The 23339-nt window shown below is 37.3% G+C and overlaps 1 protein-coding gene across 1 annotated transcript in view; it reads left to right on the top strand.

Annotated features, from left to right (window-relative positions):
- LOC121643964 (heterogeneous nuclear ribonucleoprotein C-like) overlaps nucleotides 1–23339 on the top strand; it is a 41975-nt gene that overhangs the window by 14941 nt on the left and 3695 nt on the right. The window contains exons 3-4 of the mRNA XM_041991625.1: nucleotides 13919–13969; nucleotides 18940–19109. Coding sequence (XP_041847559.1) covers nucleotides 13919–13969; nucleotides 18940–19109 — 221 coding nt within the window. The remainder of the gene's footprint in view (nucleotides 1–13918; nucleotides 13970–18939; nucleotides 19110–23339) is intronic.

The following is a 23339-nucleotide window of genomic DNA, read 5'->3' on the forward strand; positions in this document are numbered from 1 at the left end:
TGGAAACACAAACTTTATAAGCAAAACAGGCATAAAATAAGGCAGGTGGGTAGGCTGGAAAAAATATCCTTGCCGCTAGAAAAACTGCACAGAAAAGGTTCAAGCCAGCAAGTTCCTAAAAGATGTTTGTGGAATGAAAAGATGAAAATAATAACAATAATAATAATAATATTAATAATAATAATAAAGTAGCAGAACCAGTGTTGAGAAGGCATCTTTGTCACAATTCAGGAAAGTGCAAATTTGACTTATTCTGCTTAAATAAAAACAGATCTAAACTGAGCTTGTAGAGTGCTGATCTGGCACTACCTTGCCACTCAATTTATACTTTCTATATAAATACTCTGCTCTTAAAATTCACTTTGCACTCTGAGGACACAGTGACAGCTAAAACCACAGTACTGTGCATGGAACACCCCATGGGATTAAATGGAAAAAAGTCCTTATCAGCTTATTTGTAAATTTGTACTGCAATATCAAAACACTGTTAAGGATAAAATAATTATATTTCTTGAAGATCAATTCAACAATGTCAGTGGATAAATGAAAAGAATTGGTCGGTTATAGGTCTCTCTAGAAAAATGCAATACTGAGCAAATTTGAAGTAGTTCATCATTGTAAAAGAAATAGTACACATAATCAGTTCTGTCATCAGTTAGTCCTGTTGATTGATTGGTAACATTTTCCACTGATGTGTTGCAACCGGTTTTATTAAAGGGACAATGACCAAAACATAAATGATGTAGAACAATATCCCATTACACAATCACTTAATGTAGTGGGTGATCTTTGAAAAGATCCTGATCAAAAGCCTCTATGCTTAAACAGTGTGTTAGATTTAAGTCCTCAGCTTATTTTCCTTAAGGACCCCTTTTCATGCAAACACTAAAAAGCCATGGTTCCCCTGCCCCACCCCATGCTGAAACCATAAGAGATTCTCACCATAATTAATGTATTCTGACTGAGTCCTGTCCCTCAATAAACCCAAAATTAAATGAACAACATATAGCATTACTTTTTTTTCTAAAATAGGGACAGCAAGTGGACATTAATCATAATGGTTCTGAATGTTCAAAGCCTCGGGGCTCCCTGTACTCTTTGATCATTTTGTTCTGCAGCATTTCTCTTAAATCTCCTTGAAATTCTGCTCTATATTCACATGGTTTTAAGTCATATAAATGTCTCCTTTCTGTAACAGATATCTACAGCCATATTCTGTCTTAACAAGAAAAAAGGAGGATGTTGACAGAGCTAAGCAGATGTTAGCTGAAACGAAAGTTTTGTCCAGTGAGGATTGCAGACTGCAGTCTGAAGTTGACTCAGCAAATGTCAGTCCTGTCAATCCCAGTTAAAAACCAAAGGTGGTCCTCAGGAGGATGTATCTGAATGACAGCTTATTATTTGTCCTGGATGTCCCGTAAATATTCACCTTCTCTTCTGATAGCTTTATTGTCTGTATGGTAGGATAACAAAGTCTAAAAAGACACAGCTGCTCATACACACTGACAGCATTTGTACTTTTGTTGCATCCTTGCGGCAGTGCCTTGTCTTTTTTCCTTTAGGTTGAAGAAAAAAAATGTTAATTTTAGCTCAGGGTAGCTATGTTGCTTTATTCTTCTTAGCTGAGCAAAACTGACTCTTAGCTCTTAATACTTCAGTGATTTCAGAACAACAGCAAAGTTCAGGACATGGAAATGATGCAGGGACTTGCAAGACTTGAAAAGGTTGGAAGGATTAATTACTTCAGGCAGCCTCGGGTAACCTTTTTAATGTGCCATTTTAAGTCTGTGATGGGGGCCCTGTTAGAAGGGGTGTGTTGATATCGCTGCTCATCATGCTCCTTAAAGGTAATGAATGTGGAGGGGTCTTTGTGAGCACTTTAGATGTCCTAAGTCACCTTGTGTTGTAATGCTGCTAACTGAATCTAAATGTTCTTATCTGTGAAATTTCCAGTCGTTGCTTCCAGCAAAACCACAAGCTTATGATGAATGGCACTAAAGCAGAAGATGGACTTCATGCATGCCTGTTTATAAAGGGATATGTGCATCAATGACAGTGTAGTGTCTAATTATTAGCATTACGTAGGTAGTTTAATCATATTTAGCTGTACTCAGCAAATTTAGGCACAAGAGTCTGTTTCTGTAAGTATCACAGGGACCCAGGAAACTCGACGACCTTTTAGAGCATGGTGGACATAACAGAGTATACCGTTACATGTTTTCATATGCAAGTCTCATAACTGGTTCCAGATGTTAGCTTAGGAATGTTCTTTGTTCGGGACTCTATATAAGGCCACTGGTATGGATAGTTAGTGGGACCTCACAGAGCTGCAGATCTGTTTAAGATGTCACTTTTTGTAATAACACCTTCTTTTTTATTATACATCAAGTTGACATCTGGAGACCTTTTTACCTCAAACTATTTTTCCCACATCCACTGCTTCAAGTAGTTCACTACAAAAAGGCATCACAAACGAGTCACCACACTATTGCATCACCTCAAAAACACTTAGATGACACGCTAAACAGTCCATGTTTCCAACTACTCTTTTTAATGAGCTTTAGTTCAAAAGCTGTCAAAAGGTGCTTTAAAATAAAAATGAGCATCATTTTGCTCATTTTGTTAAGTACTGATTCATATGCAGATGGTCTTAAGTCATGCAGAAGAATCAAACTTATCCCACACCAAACACTGTCTCCAGGAGGATTAGGCCACGCTGTCAACTGAGGGGACTTGTTTCTACTTCTAACACACATTGAGCTTAAATCCACACTTATCTCCAAATGTACGTATATATACATATATATATATATATATATATATATATGTATATATATATATACAAAGCTATATACAAACCTAAGCTATGCCCCCACATTGCTGTGCAAATTGTCATAACTATTGCTCTTTTGGTGATTTAAATTAATCTGCTGAATTTTTGTGGGGCTCCGTGATCTTTTATTTTTAGCCTTGCTTTGTATTTGTGTCAGACTGAGGACAGCCAACTCACACCTGATCAGATTATCTGAAGAGTTGTTGTGTGAAACAACAAATATCTACTGTTATGTTTATTTATTCACATAATGTCCTGTTGGCAAGCTTTACATGACCATTTATAAATATTACATTTGCTATGGCTTCCCAATTTTATATGTGTGTCCATATTTTGTATGTTTCAGAGCTCAGAGTAATTTGAATCTCCTCAATTATAATTTGATGTGTAATCGAAGCCCCTCTGTAAATTGTGACATTAAGGTTTAATGGTTACAGGCTACAATGGCTCCATTACTGTGCCTCTTGAATTTGCACGTGGTATAATAGTGAGATTGTTAGTTTTTCCATCACTGCTCCTTGCTAATAAGCAAGCCCCCCCCCCAAAACACACACACACACACACACACACACACACACACACACATACACACATAAGAATAGAGCGCCTTTGTTCTAACTTGCTTCTGACTTACTTCTGCTTCTAACTTCTGTTTGTTGCTGGCTGGCTAACTAAACAGTAACCATACCACAACTCATCCCTGCCACGGCTGATCCTTCAAGCTCATCATATCTGTGAGGAATGTCCCCACCCTGACAGCTGTAGGACAATCTGACTCATTCCTTCCAGCTGTCTATTTAACAAATGCTCCACTTTCTGTTGCTGTCCTATGTTGTGGAATTTTTTTTTTTTAAAAAAGGCACGATGAGAGGTAAAGTAAAATTTTCAAAAGAGAATTTCATTCTGACCAGAAGGCACACAGTAGTCTAGGGAGTGTTCCACCAGACACATTATCAACATTACAGAAGACAGGTGGACATATATCTAGCTCCGCTCTATCTGGCCTTTGTCCATCATGACACCTCAAGGACGGAAACCCAGACAGCACCGAACTGGACACTGCATTCTTTAAGCACACAACATAAGTGCAGTCAAGATAACTAAGTAAATATCAAAAATCTAAATTCCATTACATCTCTCCATTCTGTCCAATCTTGTTTAAGAGTACAAGTTGACCTCTTTCTGGATGAGTGTGAGTTTACAATGATGAGTATCCTTAGAAGGAGAAATAAAAGGTGAATTCTCATGAACAGTTGGGTTAGAGGCCCAAACATGAAAATGTCTCTCTCATATGGAACTCTCCATATATAGTCTCCTCCTCCCTGATGAGAGCCTGCTATCTGAAATTTACTGCCTGTTATGCTCCATCTCTACTCCTAGTGCCTGTTCAGTGCCTTATTGATGTTGAAGCACTCCTCAGCTCCCCTCTATGAATTTACTGCTCTTCTGCGCTTCTTTTTGATTGTGGCTGTGCAATCAAACCTAAAGGGCTGTCATCTATTCACTAAAGAGAGGAAGAATGACTACAATCTGGCACGTAACTCAAACCTTCATCCTGCCATCTCTCAAACTGAATAAATTGCACTCAGGTTGTAATTTAACCTTGATGCATGTAGGATATGAATTTATGAGCCTCTATTTCTCTGCAGACCACTAGACCAAGCAGTAACTGATGTGTAGAAGTAGGTTTCGTGATGATCTGTTATTGATCTGCTACTACCCAATTCATGTCATTGATCAAAGCAGCAGTGTAAGAATCTTTAAGTATGTTCCCAGTTTGTCAAATTTTAGAACTACCTAAATATTAGTTGTGATTGTGATATCTTATGTGTGTGAGGGGAGGGGATGGCTGAAATATTTTCCAATTATGTAATTGAATACATAATATTGTCATAATAATTCACCTTATTAGCTCATGAGATCTTTTATAAATGAATTATTTATGTGTTCAATAATGTCAGACTGGAAAAATCAGAAAAACCTTTCAACCTTGCCATGAAGCAGTCAAGCTTGCTAGTTTGAAAGATGACTTCAAATGAACAATAGACAAAGATTTGTGTAAACAGTATAACCAAAATGACTGTCAAGGACAGCGAAAACTGGCATTTCTAACATAAACATAATGCTTAAAGATAATAGCTATCTTTGTGGTTTACACAGAGCTTTGTTCTACTAGAAAATACAGTGTAATAGCTCTACAAACCTGTATCCATGTGTTCATTTAGGTACTAATAAACGTGTTTTTAAAGCCACTTGCCTTGAGAATCTCTGATGCATTTTACAAGAAACAAGAGCAGCTAAGAGGAGTAAACTGTGAATGTGAGTGGAACGGAGAGACAAACAGCGAAAGTGATTAAATGAAAGGGAAAGAGGGAGTAGATTAGCTCAGAGTCCGTCCTTAGAGAGTGTCTGAGAGGGCGAACGAGTTGCCAGCACTCCCTTCATCTTGCCATCCTCCCCCATCAAAGCCTCTGCTCTCATCTTGATCATGCTCATCCTCATCATCCAGTGCTCTGTCTTTCTTCTCTTTCTCTCTCTATCTTTACTCTAATTGTCAGTCTGTGAACGTTATCATGTTTTTCTCATTTTTCATTGACAAAAAAAAAAAAATCTTTCTGCTGTTTTTATATACATATCTCCTTTCTTCCTGAGTGCACGCTGTTGTTTTACTATGTGTGGGATCGAATGTGTTCTTGTGTCATTATTTAGCTGTGTTATGATTTTCATACATTTCTTTATAACTTGTAATTATTACAGGTTATAAAGACCTCAGAATGCAGGCAAAACGAAAGCAAGAAAACTTTGAAACTCTATAGAGATAAAACAGCTCTCAAATACTGAGAGCTATGAACTGCCATAGATGCTGCATGCTGACTTTTTTTTGATGAAATTCTAATACATTTTCCAAAGTTTGGCTCATCTGAGACCCGTTTCTACTCTACAATTTGACTGTCTCTCCCAAGGTTTCATTAGCTGCAATTTTGTCATGTTTCACTGCACTCAACTTTGACTCACACAGTGACGCAACCCTGTTTGACCTTTGCCTCTCTATCACAAATGATATGAAGCTCTGGGAGTCGGTGCTGGATTTTAAGAGACTATGAATCCCAGAGGGGACATAAAAAGGCTCATAATCATCCTCCTTCTTTTCTGTTATTCAGTCAAATCTTTACTTGAAACAAAACCCCCTTCATTATTTTACCTTTTAACCCCTTGGAATCTCTTAAACTGTATCCCCCTGTTGGCTAATTATGCGTTTGGCAAATTATAAATATTACCAAAGCTTTTACACATTTCTTTGCAGTTAAGACAAATTCAATTGGTGAATTAACATTAAAAGATAGATAAATAAAAATAGGTGTTTAAGCTTGGGGACATAGACCTTTCTAATAAGTGATAAAGTGCTATCGCAGATTATATTTGCAGCGAGAGCACTATTAAATTCTGCTTGCTGTGAGCAATCATCTAGACGTCCACCTTGAATAGATTTATTTGGTTTTCTCGGTATTCAGGACTTCCTGATTCCTATATGATTTTAAGATAATGAGCAGGGAGCAGTTTTCTGTGTTCTGTTGATTCAAAACAACATTTACATTTAGTCTTTTAGTAGATATTTTTATCAAACCCAACCCACAAGTGAGGAAGCAACATTCAAATCTTTAGAAAACCCTGGCCTGTACAGAGTGCTAGATCAGTATGAAGCTAACTAAATACCAGACTATAAATATCTGTCATACACATTTCTGCATTGGTGCAGTGGTGGGTAATGATCTATATTAGCTGACATGAAGAAATGATGAGATGAGATTAATGAGAATCAGAGAGCTGTTCGATGTTCAAAAATAGCAAATATACTGATCACACTTGTACACACTCATGGTAGAGGATACTGACTGATATCCCTTAAGCAGCTAAATTAACTTGGATATGAACCAAGCAATTTAGAAATGTACCCAGGTACCTTACCCTGTTGTGCTGCTTGACATGTAATTACCCGAGTGTTATTTTTAATCCTAGACCAGTGTTGGGGTAAAGTGTTCTCTGTTCCCTGCTCCTTGTGAGAATCACACAACTATTGGTTGATAAATTTATATGGAATAAATTCTATTGCCAAGAAGATACAAAATCATGGATTCATTTATTTGTTTGGCTTTACATCTAAGAAAGAAAGAAAGAAAGAGCATAATTTTTTAAGTTAGCATGAATAGACACATGTAAAATAACAGCTTTATTTTCTCTTCAAAAGTCTTCAATAAAATGTTATAATTTATAGATATTTTTTTACTAGAGATTTCTTGTGAAACCATGAGTGAAAAATAGACCTTTTTTGTATTTTCACCTGTGATCCTCACCTTCTGCTGGTGCTATAACTCTGCTGAGCTGGTTTTGCAAAGACATCCTTTGTACTGAATGAAGCTGCCATCAAACTTAAAATGACTTGAAATGCTCAGAAAGATTTCTTTCTCAAAAACACTTTTCTAAATCCAAATATACTGTAAATCAATAGCATCACTGCTTTGGACGCAATTATACATGGTAGATGTTTAGAGTCAACTGTTACTAATATCATTTCCTTCGCTTTACAAGATAGACCTTAAACATAGCTGCTTTTTTTCCTTATTTGTCCTTAAATCCTCCTATAGGTCTGTTTTACTGTAAGCAGCTACTGTATAATGTTTTGAATTATTCATTTATGTTTATTTTAATAATCACTTAAACTCTCCAACTTTTTAAATGAAAAATTATTCACACATAAGATCAGCACGGCCTAATTGTTTGTCACAAAGAACATTACAAGCTCCACCTGTTTAATAACATCCTAATAGTTTCACTCATACACAAGCATGCAGTCCTTTCAGCTGGTTATACAGAACTTGGGAATTTCTGATGTTAAATGTATACGTGCTGCAGGAAATTCCTGGAATGCTTTGTTCACAGAATCAAACTCATCTTTTCCCAGAGTGCACATAAAACAAACACACACATATGGGCATGCTGAGGCTGAGATGATTTATAGCCAGGCACGACTAATGGATTGTTTTGGCACTTGAGAAATTATGAAAAGAAATTAATTAGCCTTTAGTGACCCCGCCGTCCATCTGCTGCTCTCTCTTCTGGCTGAAGCGCTCGGCTGCTCTCTTCCTTTGTAATTGCAGTTTAATAGGCTGTACTTACCTGTCGCAGATTTATCTTGACTAAATCACATGAAAAAAACTGACATCATTTAATTACTGTACACTCTAAAAAACAAGAAAAGTTGAGAGAACATGAAAAAGTAAGGTGACCAGCTGCACAGCTTTTTTGGGGGTAAACTCAGCTAAAGGTTTCTGTATTGCACCAACCTAAGAGGGTTAATCATCGTGTAATGCTAAATTAGTCAAATTTATGATCAGTAGTAATTTTGTCAAATTCAGGATTACTTATTCCACCAACTAAAGGATTAAGAAAAATATCTTAAATTCAGATGTGCTAAACTTAATCCAGTTAATCCACGGAATGTCCAAGCCAGCAAACCTCCTTTTATCTGTCCCCCTCCTATATGGTTTTCTTGAGAACTAATATATTTTATTAATATCCAGTCTGACAAGTATGTGAAAACATTTTACCTGTCAGATTGTACACTAAGATTATATTATATTATATTATTTAGAAATATTTATGTTGGTGTAGTGGAATTGTTGCTGCTGCTGAAACATAAGGTCAGTGTTTCAATGAGTCTGCCTGTAACCTCATAAACCACATTAATTTGATAAAATTAAGGACATTTATAAACAAAATTGAATGTTATGTTATTTTTACTTAAATGCACAAGTAGATATGAGTAGAAATCTTAGACATGCTGAGATTTACACTTTGACTAATGTAGGTTGCTGCAATACAAAGGCAAATAAAAGTATTAATAAAGAAAAGCTTTGCAGCCTATCAGCTTACTTTTTTAAGTTCTTTAAACATTTTGTGTGTGTGTGTGCGTGAGTGTGTGCGTGTGTGTGTGTGTGTGTGTGTGTATCTGACAATTTAGGGACCTAAACATAATTTAAAAAATTAAAAAAAAATTAACTTGTATTTGTACATTTGTTATTATAAATAACACCTACACTGTTTTTTATAGAAAAAAGTAACAAAATGTAAATTTAATTGCTTTTTCCCTTCATTTATAATTAACTGCTGTTAACTGGATGATGTGCATTTTCCAGAAATGCAAAACTTAATTATACAACACAACTACATTCTCTTTCCTTAATTTTTCAAAGCCCGGAGGATCACTGCCTGGATCCAGGAGGTTTTTAAAGGATTCTTTACTATGGAGAGATAGGCATAATTTTTCTGTCAGAACTTCTAGCTCAAAAATAGAGCCCACATAAAAAAAAAAAAAAAAACTTTATTTGGAAGCAGTTTGCAGTACGATTGACTTTAGTTACATCATTGAGATCCAGAGGTGAATCTACTGCCACTATGTCACTAAGGGTAAAAATAAAACAAAAATGGAGATGAAGGCTGAGCCAGAGGGAATTCAGCAGGCCGCAATTTGCTACTTAGCCACTAGATATCGTTAAATCCAACAGACTTCTCATCTAGTATTTCCTATTGAAATACTTCAAAGTACAACATTAAACAGACTAGAATCCATTAGTAAGTCATAAATAAAAAATAGCCTATATTAGCTACATTTTTACAAAACAAGTGCAGTAATTTAACAGGTGGCAGTCTTGCCAGAGAACCCATCAAACCCATAAAAAGGAATAAATGCCATAACAAAAGCAATGAAAAAGTAAGTGAGCAGCAGCTTAGTTCCCCCTCAGTGAGGATTATGTTGAATAGCTGGTATTTTCCTTCTTCTACCTGAATTCACTCAGAAAAGGAAAAAGGTCAACTTAGCTGAGAAACTGAGGGAATGTTTTGCTCTATAAACTTGTCTGTACCTCTGTTACATGAATTCTTAACTGATGCAGGATGCAAAAAAAAAGTTAATTCTTTATAAAGTCCTTCTTATTTTTACATATTCAAATGCATGACAAAGATATTTCAAGTTGTTTGACCAGATAGGTTAAAACAGCACACAGAGCTTTGGATCAGAAAACAGTACTGAAGTGAAATTAAAATGAAATTCTACTTTGTATTTTTGGCAAGTGTGTCAGTCAGAAATGAGCACTTATTACGAATCATTTTGAAGTTTCCTATTTCCTGAGCTCTGAAAACCAGCTTGCACAAGACAGGAAAAAGAAAGAGAAATGCAGGAGATGTGATTACAGTTCACTCCAAAATAAGTCAACACTCCAGAGCAACATAAGCACACACACACACACGCACACACACACACACACACACACACACACACACACACACACACACACACACACACAGGTTGTTAGAATTGTTTTGTTTTTTATTTCTCTCTGTGTATTTACTTGTGCACACATTTGTCTCTGTGTGATTCTGACTATGTACAAGTGTCCACTCTGGTCCTCTGATATTTGTCCTGACAATAGCATTTTTTCTTAATGAGGAGCTGCAGACAGTCAGGAGACTTGCCAACCTCCCGAGAGATTGCTAAATCGATGGCTGGGACTCTCAGTGAGCTAGCTTCTTAAAATGTTGTACATATCCTAAGATAAAAAAAAATCACATTTTATTCTGACACTGATTCCAAAAGTTTTCAGTGAAGTTGATTAAATGGCACTACTGAACGTTGTCAGATTTCTCCATTTTGAAGACTCCAAATGAAGGCTAATTTGATATCCGTCTTGCTTCCTTTTTCCTCTCTGAGGTCTCTTCAGCCAGTAAAAGTCAGTTTAATGTTGAATTTTGTCTTATTGCATGCCTTATCACTTTCTCTATTTCTTTTCCTCACTTGACATCCAGTTGCTGGTGTGTGACATGGTAATCTAAAGCAAAACACAGCTATCATGTGATGCTCCAGGCTGGAATAAATAAATAAACGTTTCAGTATGTGATTTCTCAGCCGTGGGATGCTTCAGGGCATCAATGACTCCAGTAATGTGCATAATGAATGTTGGTGTGCCATCAAAATGAGACAGAAGCACAGTGTTTAAAAGGTTGGAAGCTCGTGTTAACATCAGACTGGCTGGATAGACCTCATAGAAGTAAAAGGATGTAATCCGGATGCCTAATTAGCCTTCATGAAGAGGCGACAAAGTGTAAAAATCTGCCAAAGTTTAGCTGTAAGACTCTACGTCAACTCCTGATTTTTCTATTGCATCATCATCAGAGAAATCTAATTTTTAGTAACTTCAAGACAATGTCTGTCTAGTGGATTCAGCCAGTCTTACAAATAGTGATGCACTATATGAAAATTTTCAGCCAATAACGATAACCAATAATTTTCTGCTTCTCATGGCCGATACCGATAAGTTAATATTTTCATGTTTATATTATAATCTGCAGTTTGTGCTGGATGCAGCAATGAAAAACTGATATTTAAGTAGCTCTAGCTTATTTATAACCACAAACAAAAGGTTTTGACTCTTCAAATGTTTATTTTTATATATATATATATATATAAATATATATATATATATATATATATATATATATATATATATATATATATATATATATATATATATATATATATATATATATATGTGAACAGGTTTTGCTAACAGCAATTCTATTGTCTTCTGCGACCAAGAAATATGACCATACTTGTGAAGACCATAGACTGTAATCCCCCCCCCCCCCCCCCCCCCCATTAATCCTAAAATGGATTTTTGTACCAGATTTTAAACATGTTTATTTCTGGCCTTTTTAACGTGGGGGGGTCTATGGGGATTTGATCTGTTTTGGAGCCAGCCCCTAGCGGATAAGGGGTGAACTGCAATTTTTTTTACACTTTTTTACACTTTTTTAGGTTTCACATTTCAATGCCGGAGGTTGCCGCTTGGTGAAGACATGCTTGCTCATTATTAGTGAGGCAGTGACAGGGCCAGGCTAGGAAGGGGCGCATAACCAGCGCTTTTTTTACCATCTTGGCCTGCTTTAGGCTACTCTGCATGAATAAAACACCCCCAAATTTCATTATTATTGGGGTTTTTTATCGGAAAAATGTACCTATTGGACCGGTTTAAAAAAAAAAAAAATCCCCATATTGATCGATATTTTATTGGTCCGATAAAAATCGTGCATCCCTACTTACAAATACAATGATCTCCCACAGAGAAAGTTGGAAACAGCATTCTAAAGGTCCACAGTCCACAACATCACAACATACTTTGGTCTATAACTTAATCCCCTGTAGTGCATCTAACCATACTAAGTGTTCAGTGTTTTTCAAGACACTGTTTTGGTTTTCTGGTCCACATTGTCACAGGCTTGGTTTCGATCATGCTTTTCTCTTCTCATGAGTGTAGACATGGGTGCAGCAAAATGCTCTTTTCAGTAAAATTGATAATATTTATAAACTGCTATTGGTATAACTGCTCAAGGATGTTACAGCATGTTACAAGAAGGGATAAGGTGAATTAAGGTGATGCTCACAAGAACACAATTATGAAATGTTTGACAAATGTATCAGACATTCCCAAAGGCTTTCTCAGAGAAATTGTGATTGAAAGGTAGGTAGAGACAGGGTATGCTTGAGTTCAATGAGCAAACAGTTTTACAAGATGGGAGCTACAGTGAGGAAGGCTCAATTTTAGCAGGACACCATCTGTGGATCTCAGTGGTTAGGACGGCACATACCAACTCCATAAATCAGAGATCTGTTTTGGTGCAAGGTCTTTAAAGGCTTTAAATCTAAACAGTAAGAGTCTATAATAAGTATGAAATATAAGCAGAAGCCATTGCAAGAAGGTATGCACAGAAGTGATGCGCTTGTGCGTTTTTGCCCTAGCAGTGCTAACTGCAGTATTTCAAATCAACTGGAGACAATAGAGGGAGGCTTGACAGACACCTGAATAAAGTAAATTACAGGACTCGGCGAGAACAGACAGAATGCATGACTTTTTGTAAGTCTGTAGTTAATAGAATTGACCTTGAGGGTTGGGGTTGTCTTAAGCTGAAATAACAAGATTGAACATGTTTGATCTGAGCATCAAAACTGAGGTTAGAATAAAACTCCAAGAAGATTGGCTAATAGTATTTGAAAAACTGGCAAGATAAAAAAAATGATTGAAAGAATTTGGGAGACAAAACAGATGACCTTTGAGTAATAACCAGTGAATCTATAGGAAACTAGGCTGTCCACAATTTAATGTGAAAAACAGGCAGGCTGTGAGAATCGCAATGTGTGTGTAGGATGTGTGGGTTTTATCTGTGTGTTTAGCTAAGTGTCATTAACATAAAAATGGCAATGTACGTTGTAGAAAGATGATCAACCTAATGTTTGATATGCAGTATGTAATCTACTGTCCATCATTCAGCATACGCAGAATTCAACTTTAGAACAGATTTAGAAATTAATGCTGAGAGTGAAATCAGTTTAACAAGGAATTCATAAGATAAATGGTAGAATGAGAAAGACAGACAGGAAGGAGTGAGTCATCGATACAGACAAAGAGACAGAATGAGGGTTTAGGCACATGGAGGGATTATTAGCGACTCATTGCAGAGATTAGGGAGGAATGCTGAGGTCTGACACACCAAAATGTGATTTTGCCATGGCTTAGTGTCATCTTTCTCTCCTCCATTTTCCTCTGGACTGTTCTGCAGGTATGCACCAACTACCTGCCCAAATATGTTCACTGTCACTTCCCACCCCGGCATCTAATTTTTTTCTTGCTCGCTCACACTCATGCCTCAAAGCCCCAGCAAGCTTACTCATCAAGGTGTTCAGTGGCTGGTACAGTTTGAGCACGATTCAGTTTCTATGGATTTTCCACCTGGATGCTGCAACAGAACAAATCCAATATTTTTTTCTAGCTGGCTGGAGCTTGTGAGCACTGTATTCTTTCCAGATGAATTGGTATACATACAGCTGTGTTATAAATAACTGTCCAGGTTAACACACATTAACTGTGACCCACACATGCCTTTTAAATTTATGACAATAAAGTAAAAGTACCAAATTAAGTTTTACAAATACTTTAGAAGCCTCTTCCTCTGACTCTTTCTCCTCCTCTCCTGCAGATCTGACTTTGATTTGGACTACGACAGCTACCAGGAGGACTACTATGACAGGTACTGTCAGGAAGCTAAGCATGGCAGCACACACGTTATTATTTGACCATTTGTCACATAAGGCTAAAAGAAAAAGCTACAAAGGATTCTTCACTCTGGGAGTCTGTAGTCTTCACTCATCCTTGCTGTCTGCCTCGCAGCCATCAGTCATTCTGGCTTTGTTTATAGTGTTGTCTGTTACTACTCAGCAGACAGCTTGAGTCTTGAGCTTACTAGTCACACTCACAAACCCTCAAAATATACATTTCCATTAGCATTACTGCAAGCAGTATTCTCATTTATGGATAGAGTAAGGATTGTCTTCTAATAATATTAACACTAAATCTTTATATGTGTTAAGGTGGATTTAGATTTGGTGATTGTAAATGCTTTGACGGGTAATTGATTTTTTTTTATAATTTTTCAGAAATGTCTAGAAAAGATTCCTGAAATATTTGACCATTAAAATCTGCATATAAATATTCATAATGAAGGTTTTGGGGACTGAAAATTGGTCCCCATTTTGTTGTCTGCTTGTAGTCTGCTTGTAACCAATCATGTAACAGGTGCAGTATGTGGTTTAGCAGTGTCTTGCTGAAATGTGCAAGGTCTTGCCTGAGAAAGATATCTGGATGGGAACATATCTAAAACCTGTAAATATCTTCCAATTTTAAAGGGGCCTCTTCAGATGTGCAAGTTTCCCATTATATAGGCACTAATCCACTCCCACACCATCAGAGAAGCAGGATTCTGAGCGCTACTAACAAGTCAGATGGCTCTTCAGTCTGGAGGACATGGTATCCATGACTTACAAAAATCGTTTTGAATTTTTGTAGTGATCTTAGAATCTAAACTCAAGAAATGGTAATGCTCCTGGATCATATTGATAAATGGCTTCTTCCTTGCATTCCAGAGCTTTAACCTTCACCTTTGATTTTAAGGTTCTTTTAGTGATTTTTAAATGTCTTAATGGTCTTGACCCTTCTTATTTATCTGATCTGCTTTTAAATTCTGAGCCCTCGTGGACCCTGAGGTCCTCTGGTACCAACATTTTGGTTATTTCCAAAGTTCGAACCAAAACCTTCGGCTGGACCTCCTTCCATCATTATGGGGCACATTAGAACAGCCTGCCTGAAGGTCTCAGGGCTGCAGACTGTTCAAAAACCTACCTTTTTAGTTCAGCTTTTAAATTCTTATTTTTAATTTCTATACATTTAAAGTAATCTATTTTCTCTTTTTTCTTAGTTATTAAATTTTGTATTTTTTCATTTTATTTATTTACTTACCTATTTATTTACTGATTTAGTGGCTGGATAGCTCAGTTGGCAGGGCATTTGCTCCCTTGCAAGAGACTCAACTTCAAATTCCACAGGGGACAAATATTAACACTTTCTAATTGGGTCCTTAGGCAAGACCCTTAACCCTTCTGCCACCTTCAGATGTAAGCTGCATAGGAGAAAAGCATCTGCTAAATGACTAAAGAATTTAATTTTGTATCTATTTTCAAACTGTGTCCTGTTTATGTAGTCTTTTTAACTCTGCTTATATTTTAACCAAGTGCATATTTTTGTGTGCTTTGATTTGTTTTGTGATGTATTATGGTGTGTGATTCTTTGTGTTTTTAAGGTTCAAAAACTGTTTTTTATGATGTAAAGCATTTTGTGCTGCTATTATGCATGAAAGGTGCTTTATAAATAAAGTTTGCTTTTATTTGTCATGAGGAGGCAGACTTCAGCATGACACAACCCCTTAAAGTCTAGGATAGCTGTGTGAAGTGTCTGTAGACATTTTGTAGACACAGACTAAGAATCATGAACATAATGATTTCCTTTTCTTTCTTTTTTTTTTTTTTTTACTTGCCCACATAATGTATTCCAACTCAGTGACATTCAAAAGGTAACTAACCCTGCTCTCATTCACTTGTAAAATGATGTTTATACAAAAACCTACCTCCAGTGGGTTTTGATTTCACCTTTTGCTCTTGTTCAGTTTAAGTAGAGAAACATTCCACAATGCCAGACTTATATTCCAGTCTGAGTCAGTTGCTAAAGTAAGCACTTTTACTTTGTGCCAAACATTTGTCCCATTAAATCTCACTGCAGCTGTTTCAAAGTGGTCGGTCATGGCATTTAGCCTAAATATGAAAAAAACATTTTTGTGCCTATAATGTACATTCAGATATAATGGAACACAGATCAAGGATAAACCAAGGATGAAAAGCGTTAAAGGGTTTATTAAGATTTTTCTGCAGAATTTGCTGTTTAAATTGCTACCTGGACAGCAACTTAAACTGCTGCCCAGGCAGCAAAGGCTTTAAAACAGCTTCAAAATACTGTCTTGAAAAACACTGAAATCAAGTGTATTGTTTCTGACCTTTCATGAACTCTTGGCTCAGCAGTCAGTCTGTGGTGTGTGTTTGCATGGTAAGTGCAGCAGTCAGGTATATGAGGCGGCGAGCAGAGCTTTATTCACTGCTTCTCTGTATTATTGGTCATCCACTAAAATTGCTTTGGGACCTCCTACTTCCCCACGGCTTAACTCATAACCACTTCACTCAGCACATCTGCGTAACAGGAGGCAGTCACATTGAACACACACTTACGTTTATATAAAATGGCATTTTATTTCACAACTTTCCTTGAACATATTCATGCTCAGTTGCTCTGAGTATATTCTCTTTTTTTTTTTTTTTTTTCCTAGCTCTGCATTTTTTTGTTTTCATTCAGAGTAGAACACTCAGTACCGATTTTCACTTTGTAACAAAGTGCATGGTTATTCCCCATGCTGCTGGCTAACACGTCCAACAACTGCATGTGCAAGAGAAATTCAATATTTATGTATGCATGTTTGCCTCAAGGTTTAACTTAGTAAAGACTGTGTGTATATGTGTATGTACATATATCTTACTTTGCTGTTTGTGCTCATCAATATTTGGGGAAGAGAGAAATGAGTGTTTTTGTCCACAGTCCTCTTGTTCAAACACAAAAGTAAAGTGTCTTTCAGCACTCAGATAACAGCTCTAGCTGACAAAGCTGCTTTCCGTGTGGGGTCTAATCCATAGAGACAAACACTCTCTCAAACACACACTCACACACTTTTCTGTAATCCTCACTCGTCTGCTGTCTCTCATTGTCTGAGCATCCATTCTCTGGGATGACACTTCAAAGCCGGTGTGACATCACATTGTGTATCTGCCCCTGCAAACTACTCTAAAAGACTTTAAACTCCCATAAGTCTTTGGTCTCCGTGTCTCACCACATGGACAATGCTCAAAGCCTCTAAGCTCACACACTTATGGTGTCCTAATGCACTTCATCCACATGTGACATTCGGATCTGTATACTGTGGATGTGCAAAGAATACAGTCTATTCAAAAAATTTCAATGTTGAGTATAGCGGCTTCACAGAACAGAACAGTAAATAACTTAAAAACCTTTTCAGGATGTCAGGCTATGTTTGAATGACTGGGTAACAGTTCAATCAGTGAATCTACATTACCATCTCACTCTTAAGTCCTTGCGGCTGACATCTTGTCTCCTTGTTGGCTTGTAATATACAGCAGAGGAGTTTTTTACTCTCCTGGTTTTGCAGACACCATTTGGGCTGCGCTCAGACCGTCCTTGATCCAGAAATATCGAAATTGTGACTAGATTTTAGTTGAATTCTTGATACCAGACAGATTTGCCTACAACTTCTCTAAACTGGTGGTCTGATTTGCTACTCAATCTGTTGATCATTTACAGCTCATACACCTACATAAAAAAGTAAAATAATTAATAGATTAACTGATGATTTGTTGATTTTGACGCTGTGGTTGTGTTTTATCTGGTCAGTGGGTCAGTGAGTGTTGCGGTCACGTTTTCAGTCACAACATTATTTCGTTTTTTTGCAGAAACAGCCATGCACAAAGTAACCCACTATAGAGGTTGACTGTGATACACCCCCTGTCACCAGCACTACTAGCCTGGAGGGGGGCTGTTGATTGGCCCTGACAGAACCAATTACATTCAGTGACAGATAAAGACATGGAGCCGTCTACAGGGAGGAGGCAAGAGCAAGAGTCAGACTGATTCATTCCCTCACTCTTGATAGAGCCCAAATAAAAGACAAAGAAACACTGAATATACGTACATTTATTCACATGAACAGCCATTTTCTTATTCTGCTTTATCATCTTTTTTCTTCTACCTGTATAATCTGTATGTTTTAGCTAGATATGAGTATGATTTGAATTATTTAATAGTAGTGCCAGCATATAATTTGATATTCAGTCTGAATACTGCATTGTTGTTTTTATTATGTAAAGCACTTTGTGCTACTTGGGTATAAAAAGTGCTTTATAAAAAAAGTAAGATTGATTGATTGATTTTTTTTTTTTTTTTTTATAGATCAAAGGTTTAAACATGTTCTTCCACAATGTTACGCTTTGTAATAAGCAAAATTGCATATATTCAGTGTACCCATGTAAGATTAATTCATAGATAAGACCCTAAAAAGAAGAAGTTTCAGACAGGATTTTTTTTTTATCAAAGAAAGCAATTAGTGGCACATATCCATCATATCTCTGAATAAAGCGGGGTTTAATACTTTACTTTTATTAAATATTCTACTTTAAATCAATCCTGTTGTAAAAGCAATGTTCTGCATCAGTTTTGCTTTCTGAGTAAAGGTTAAAGTGACCTTTTGTGTTTGAAACATTGACCACCTGTTGGCCCAAACTACAGCTCTGAAAGCTGTGCACTTTCCACAGGGGTTGTGGACAGCTCAAATTTTCTGCAGAACAATCATCTCTGCTGTCCATCCACTTGCACAGTTATGTTATTTTTCACCACGGTGTGCATAAATGCATCATTACCATGTTCATGTGAAAAGGCTGGGCAACTGAACAATGCAAGGTCACAAAAATATTTCTCACAAATACAGCAGAGACACAAGTGGGTGAATGGCTATATTTAAGGTTGACTTGTTTTTAAAAACTGCTTATTTTGCAGGACATATGACTACCAGCGTGTGCCAGCATCCCTCTCTCCTCTACCCTCGGGACCCAGTCTGGCCAAGAGATCGCGTTCGTCCTCCTACATCTCTGGGCACAGACGTAGTCGAGACAGAACCCACTCCAAAACCTCCAGAGCCCACTCCACTAGTTCAAACACTGCCAAGTGTGAGTAATATGAATGGGCTGTGACTGCGATTACATATAAGCTGCCTAAAAATGCAATGTAAAACCAAATAAAAGCTAAGAAAGTTTCTCTCGAAAGGCATTTCTGAGGAAAGGCAGCGTTATATACTGTAGAATATCAGATCAGCTTTTCTGCAATTAAACATTAAAGTTTCAAGATTAAATATGTCTGGTAAAAGCAGCCATCCAGTATAAGGTGCTGCTCTTATAAAGCAAAGTTGCAAATCAGAAACACTATTTCTTCAGCTGCTGTCCAAATTCATAACTCTATTAATGTGGGGTGTTTTAATTTAAGCATCTCAAAAGATTTACATGTTTTTAAACTTCTTTTTTTTAAGTAACAATTTAGATGGCCACTTTGTTTCCTAGAGTCAGATGACAGGATCAATATCACTCCTACAGCCAGAGTTTTCAGAATCACAGGGGTAACTTCCTATTAACCTGGCTGCCTGCGGTAACTGATGCTACACCCTTTCACAGTTTTATTCCTTAAAGCAGGCATGTCAAACTGGTCCAGCAAAGGGCCGTGTGGCTGCAGGTTTTTGTTCCAGCCAGCCAAGAGCACACAGTTTGACCAATCAGCTGTCTGAAGACTGAGATCAGTTGATTGAATCAGTCAAATCTGGTGTGCTGCTGCTTGGTTGGAACAAAAACCTGCAGCCACACGGCCCTTTGCTGGACCAGTTTGACATATGTGCCTTAAAGCATTCTTTGTGACTGATATTAGTTTTCGTTTTATGGTATCATCATGCAAACTTGTTGAGCTGTATCCTAGCAATGTGACAGAGAAAGGCTGTGCAGTTACAGTGCAAGTTGCTTTTGCGGCACAACCACAGGAATCAACATACATTCAGTTCAAAATATTCTGTTACACTTGGCATGTATTTTCTGTCAAGTATATTACAACAAAAGAGTTTGTTGGTCTTTTCTCCAATAACTAAAATATTCCTTCTTATATGGCAGATGCCTTAGTATCATGTTAACGTAGTAAACTTAATGCTATTTTTTTCTTTTTGGGGTTGTGTGAGGTATTGAATTGATGCATCACATCACTTGATAAAAGACGTCCTTTTTGGATGCAGTTGTCTGTTGCTTCCTGTGTTGATCATCTCTTGAATACATACTTTTTATAATGCAACCATCACTTTTATGGACACAATAAAACAACATGTTGTGACAAAATATCACAATTTCCTGGTTGCCTTTACCACTCACAAACTCCATCCACAAACACTCATCCACTCCCGATGGCCTAGATCCAGGCCCACCTCCTTGTAAAAAATTCAGCCACAAAATTTGTTTATGGTCCCTTAAGCAATTTACTCCCTCTTACTGTGAGCCTTAGCTATGGACAGCTCTAAATACGTATTGTTTAGGTACATCAAAAGCCATGCAGGACAGGGGGTGAAGTGGCATTTACTGAGCGGAAAGCTTTTTCTCAGCTGTAAGCCCTCACTGCATTACTCACCATTTTCTCAATGTCAAACCTGTCACAGGCGGGTTATTCAGAGTGAATGATGTGGGGCTAATTTCAAACATCTAAGAGGCTGTTTAATCCATCAATATGCCTGTGAGCTACTTGTTTAATATTTCATTTGTTTACCTTTTGTTTATTTTTATTGCCAATTTAATACCTCTTATGAGTGGTCTTAAATTACTTCTTTTTTTGTCTTTTTTAAAACAAAATTATTTATTTAAATTTTTGTTTTGCTTTGTAAAACACTTTAGATTGCACTTGCGTTTAAAAGGTGGTATATAAATTGAGTTAAACAGGTTTTGATCTTCAAAACCTAGCCACTGGGACACTCCCAGAATATTTGAATGTAAGGACCTGCAAACGTCATACAGCAAAGAGAGCATACAGGTTCACTGATCACTTTTATTTATAATATCTTTTGTGAATACAGTTGTAATGATTTTGCTGATGATTTGGATTTGGAGTGCAACATTTCATGACTCAATTGAAGCAGAAAGCCGGGTCCAATTAACAAAATCAATTTTCTCCATCTCATGTCCAACGTCTTAGGCCTGAATGCATGCTGTAAAATAAACCAGTAAAGCTTGAAGATTAAGCAGCTCAAACCTATTGTATAGCACACATTTTTTTAAGTAGGTGAGATATTAGAGGTATTTGCCAAGTAACACCACTGGCCTTTAAAGCAAATCCTAACTTTAGACAGATGTAAAAAGTGGAGCGTGGAATGTCAAAATGTGTACACAGGTCTTTGAAGGAGCACAACCCCTTCTTGTTATAGATATTCCCAAGTGTACATATGCCCTTTTTACTGGGGCGATTGAACTTAATAGGCTGACCTCCAATTAACAGCCTGATGTTAAAGAGCAGAGCATGGATTCCATCCTGAGATCGCCACATTATTTCTGAGCTACACACAGAGAGTACTTGTGATACAACAGCATTTTTTGCAGACTGGAATGCTCGAATGCGCAACACTTTTGAGGAAATATGGACTCACTAAGCTCTCCATGAGGGGCATTATGGACTCCGTTTTTTACTGTTCATGTGTAGTTGCTCTCAGGACCAGTAGAGGTCTCATATTGTTATGTTAATCTGCCTGGATGAGCATATTTGAGGACAGTCACCTCAGGCTACTCAAAGGGTATTTCATACCAGAAAATGTGGATTATCAACATGAGTGTAGTTCAAAATTAGTCTGAAGCACAAAACTTTAAAAGTGTATGTCCTTCTCATGTGTTGCTTTAATACACCAGGTCAGTACCACAATGCATAAGCAAAGTACATTTAAACTTATTTTTCCCCAGTGTCTTGAAAAATGCCTTGAGTTGCTACTGTTTTGTTTTTTTGTTTATGTTTACTGTAGGAGCCATTGTTTCTCTTTATTGTTTGGTCCAGGTTTATTGTGGTGGTGGCGTTTGTTTATGTTTGGGATGACACAGGTGACCTGTACTCCCCTTGACCATTGTGTTGAGGAGAAGTGGATAAAGGCTTGGAGATGACAGTGCACTGGGTGCTTGGGTAACCGGAGGTCGCAGGGTTTTTACCGCTTCTAAATGCTTTAATGTCTTGACATTTCTTACCGTTTTTCCACCGCCTTTCGCTATACCTCCATCCCTTTCATAACCTCTGGGCCATCTATCCATCCTGTTGCTGTATACCGCCATCCTGGACTTCAAGTCATGTTTCATTCATTCAATAAATGGGAACACACCCAAACTTATCTACAGTCTGGACATTGGTTTAATGAAGCATGTTATCACCAGGATCCCCTGCACCCAGAGCGACTAAAAAGGATAGGACCATATAGTCGCTACATTCACGTTAACCGTAATAATTTTGCCCCACCCCTCCTCCTTTTATTATTATTATTATTTGGCTACAGCTTATTTATCATCCCATACTTGCAATTCAAAGGATAAACAAGCTTATAAATTTGTTACTTTACACACAATATGTACCACCACTCATATAACATAAAATAGCAATATTAGTAAAAATTCTATTGTTAAAAGGGCGGTTACAAAAAACTTCATACATACTTAAAATGTAAACAGAAAATAACTTCCATTTTAATTAAATGTATCAGAGCTGCTGTTGGTCTTCTCGATATGTACTTGATCATTGGCTCTTTTCCCTTTGGTGCAGTGCATTATAAGATAAGATAAGACTTATTATTCCACAGTGGGGAAATTTACATGTTGTAGCAGCAAAAGACAATGAAAAAAAAGGCATAGGGCATATGCAATATCAAAGGTTCAACCATTCATTCCATACCACTTAGTCCAATTTATGGTCGGGAGGGGCTGGAGTCTATCACAGGATGGGTAGGTGAGAGGTGGGGTACACTCTGGACAGGTCACGAGTGTATCTTGGACAGGTCGCCACTTTCCCTCCTGGGAGAATTTAGAGTGACCGATTAACCTAACATGCATGTCTTTGGACGTTGTGAGGTGAAGCCGGAGTACCCGGATAGAACCCATGCATATACGGGGAGACCATGCAAACTCCACACAGAAATGCCACTGTTCAAATCCCTCCCCAGTTGAGGCTCAAATCAGCGACCTTCTTGTTATGAGGTCAGTGCTTACCACCACGCTACAGTGCAGCCCATATCAAAATATATTTAATTATTGAGAACAATGAACAATGTTTTGAACTAAAATAATGCACATGAATATTGCACATGAATGAGATCAAAGGCTGCTGCAAAGTAATGACATTGTCAAACTTCATAA

This window comes from Melanotaenia boesemani, chromosome 1 (genome assembly GCF_017639745.1).
Source record: "Melanotaenia boesemani isolate fMelBoe1 chromosome 1, fMelBoe1.pri, whole genome shotgun sequence".
Classification (NCBI taxonomy): Eukaryota; Metazoa; Chordata; class Actinopteri; order Atheriniformes; family Melanotaeniidae; genus Melanotaenia; species Melanotaenia boesemani.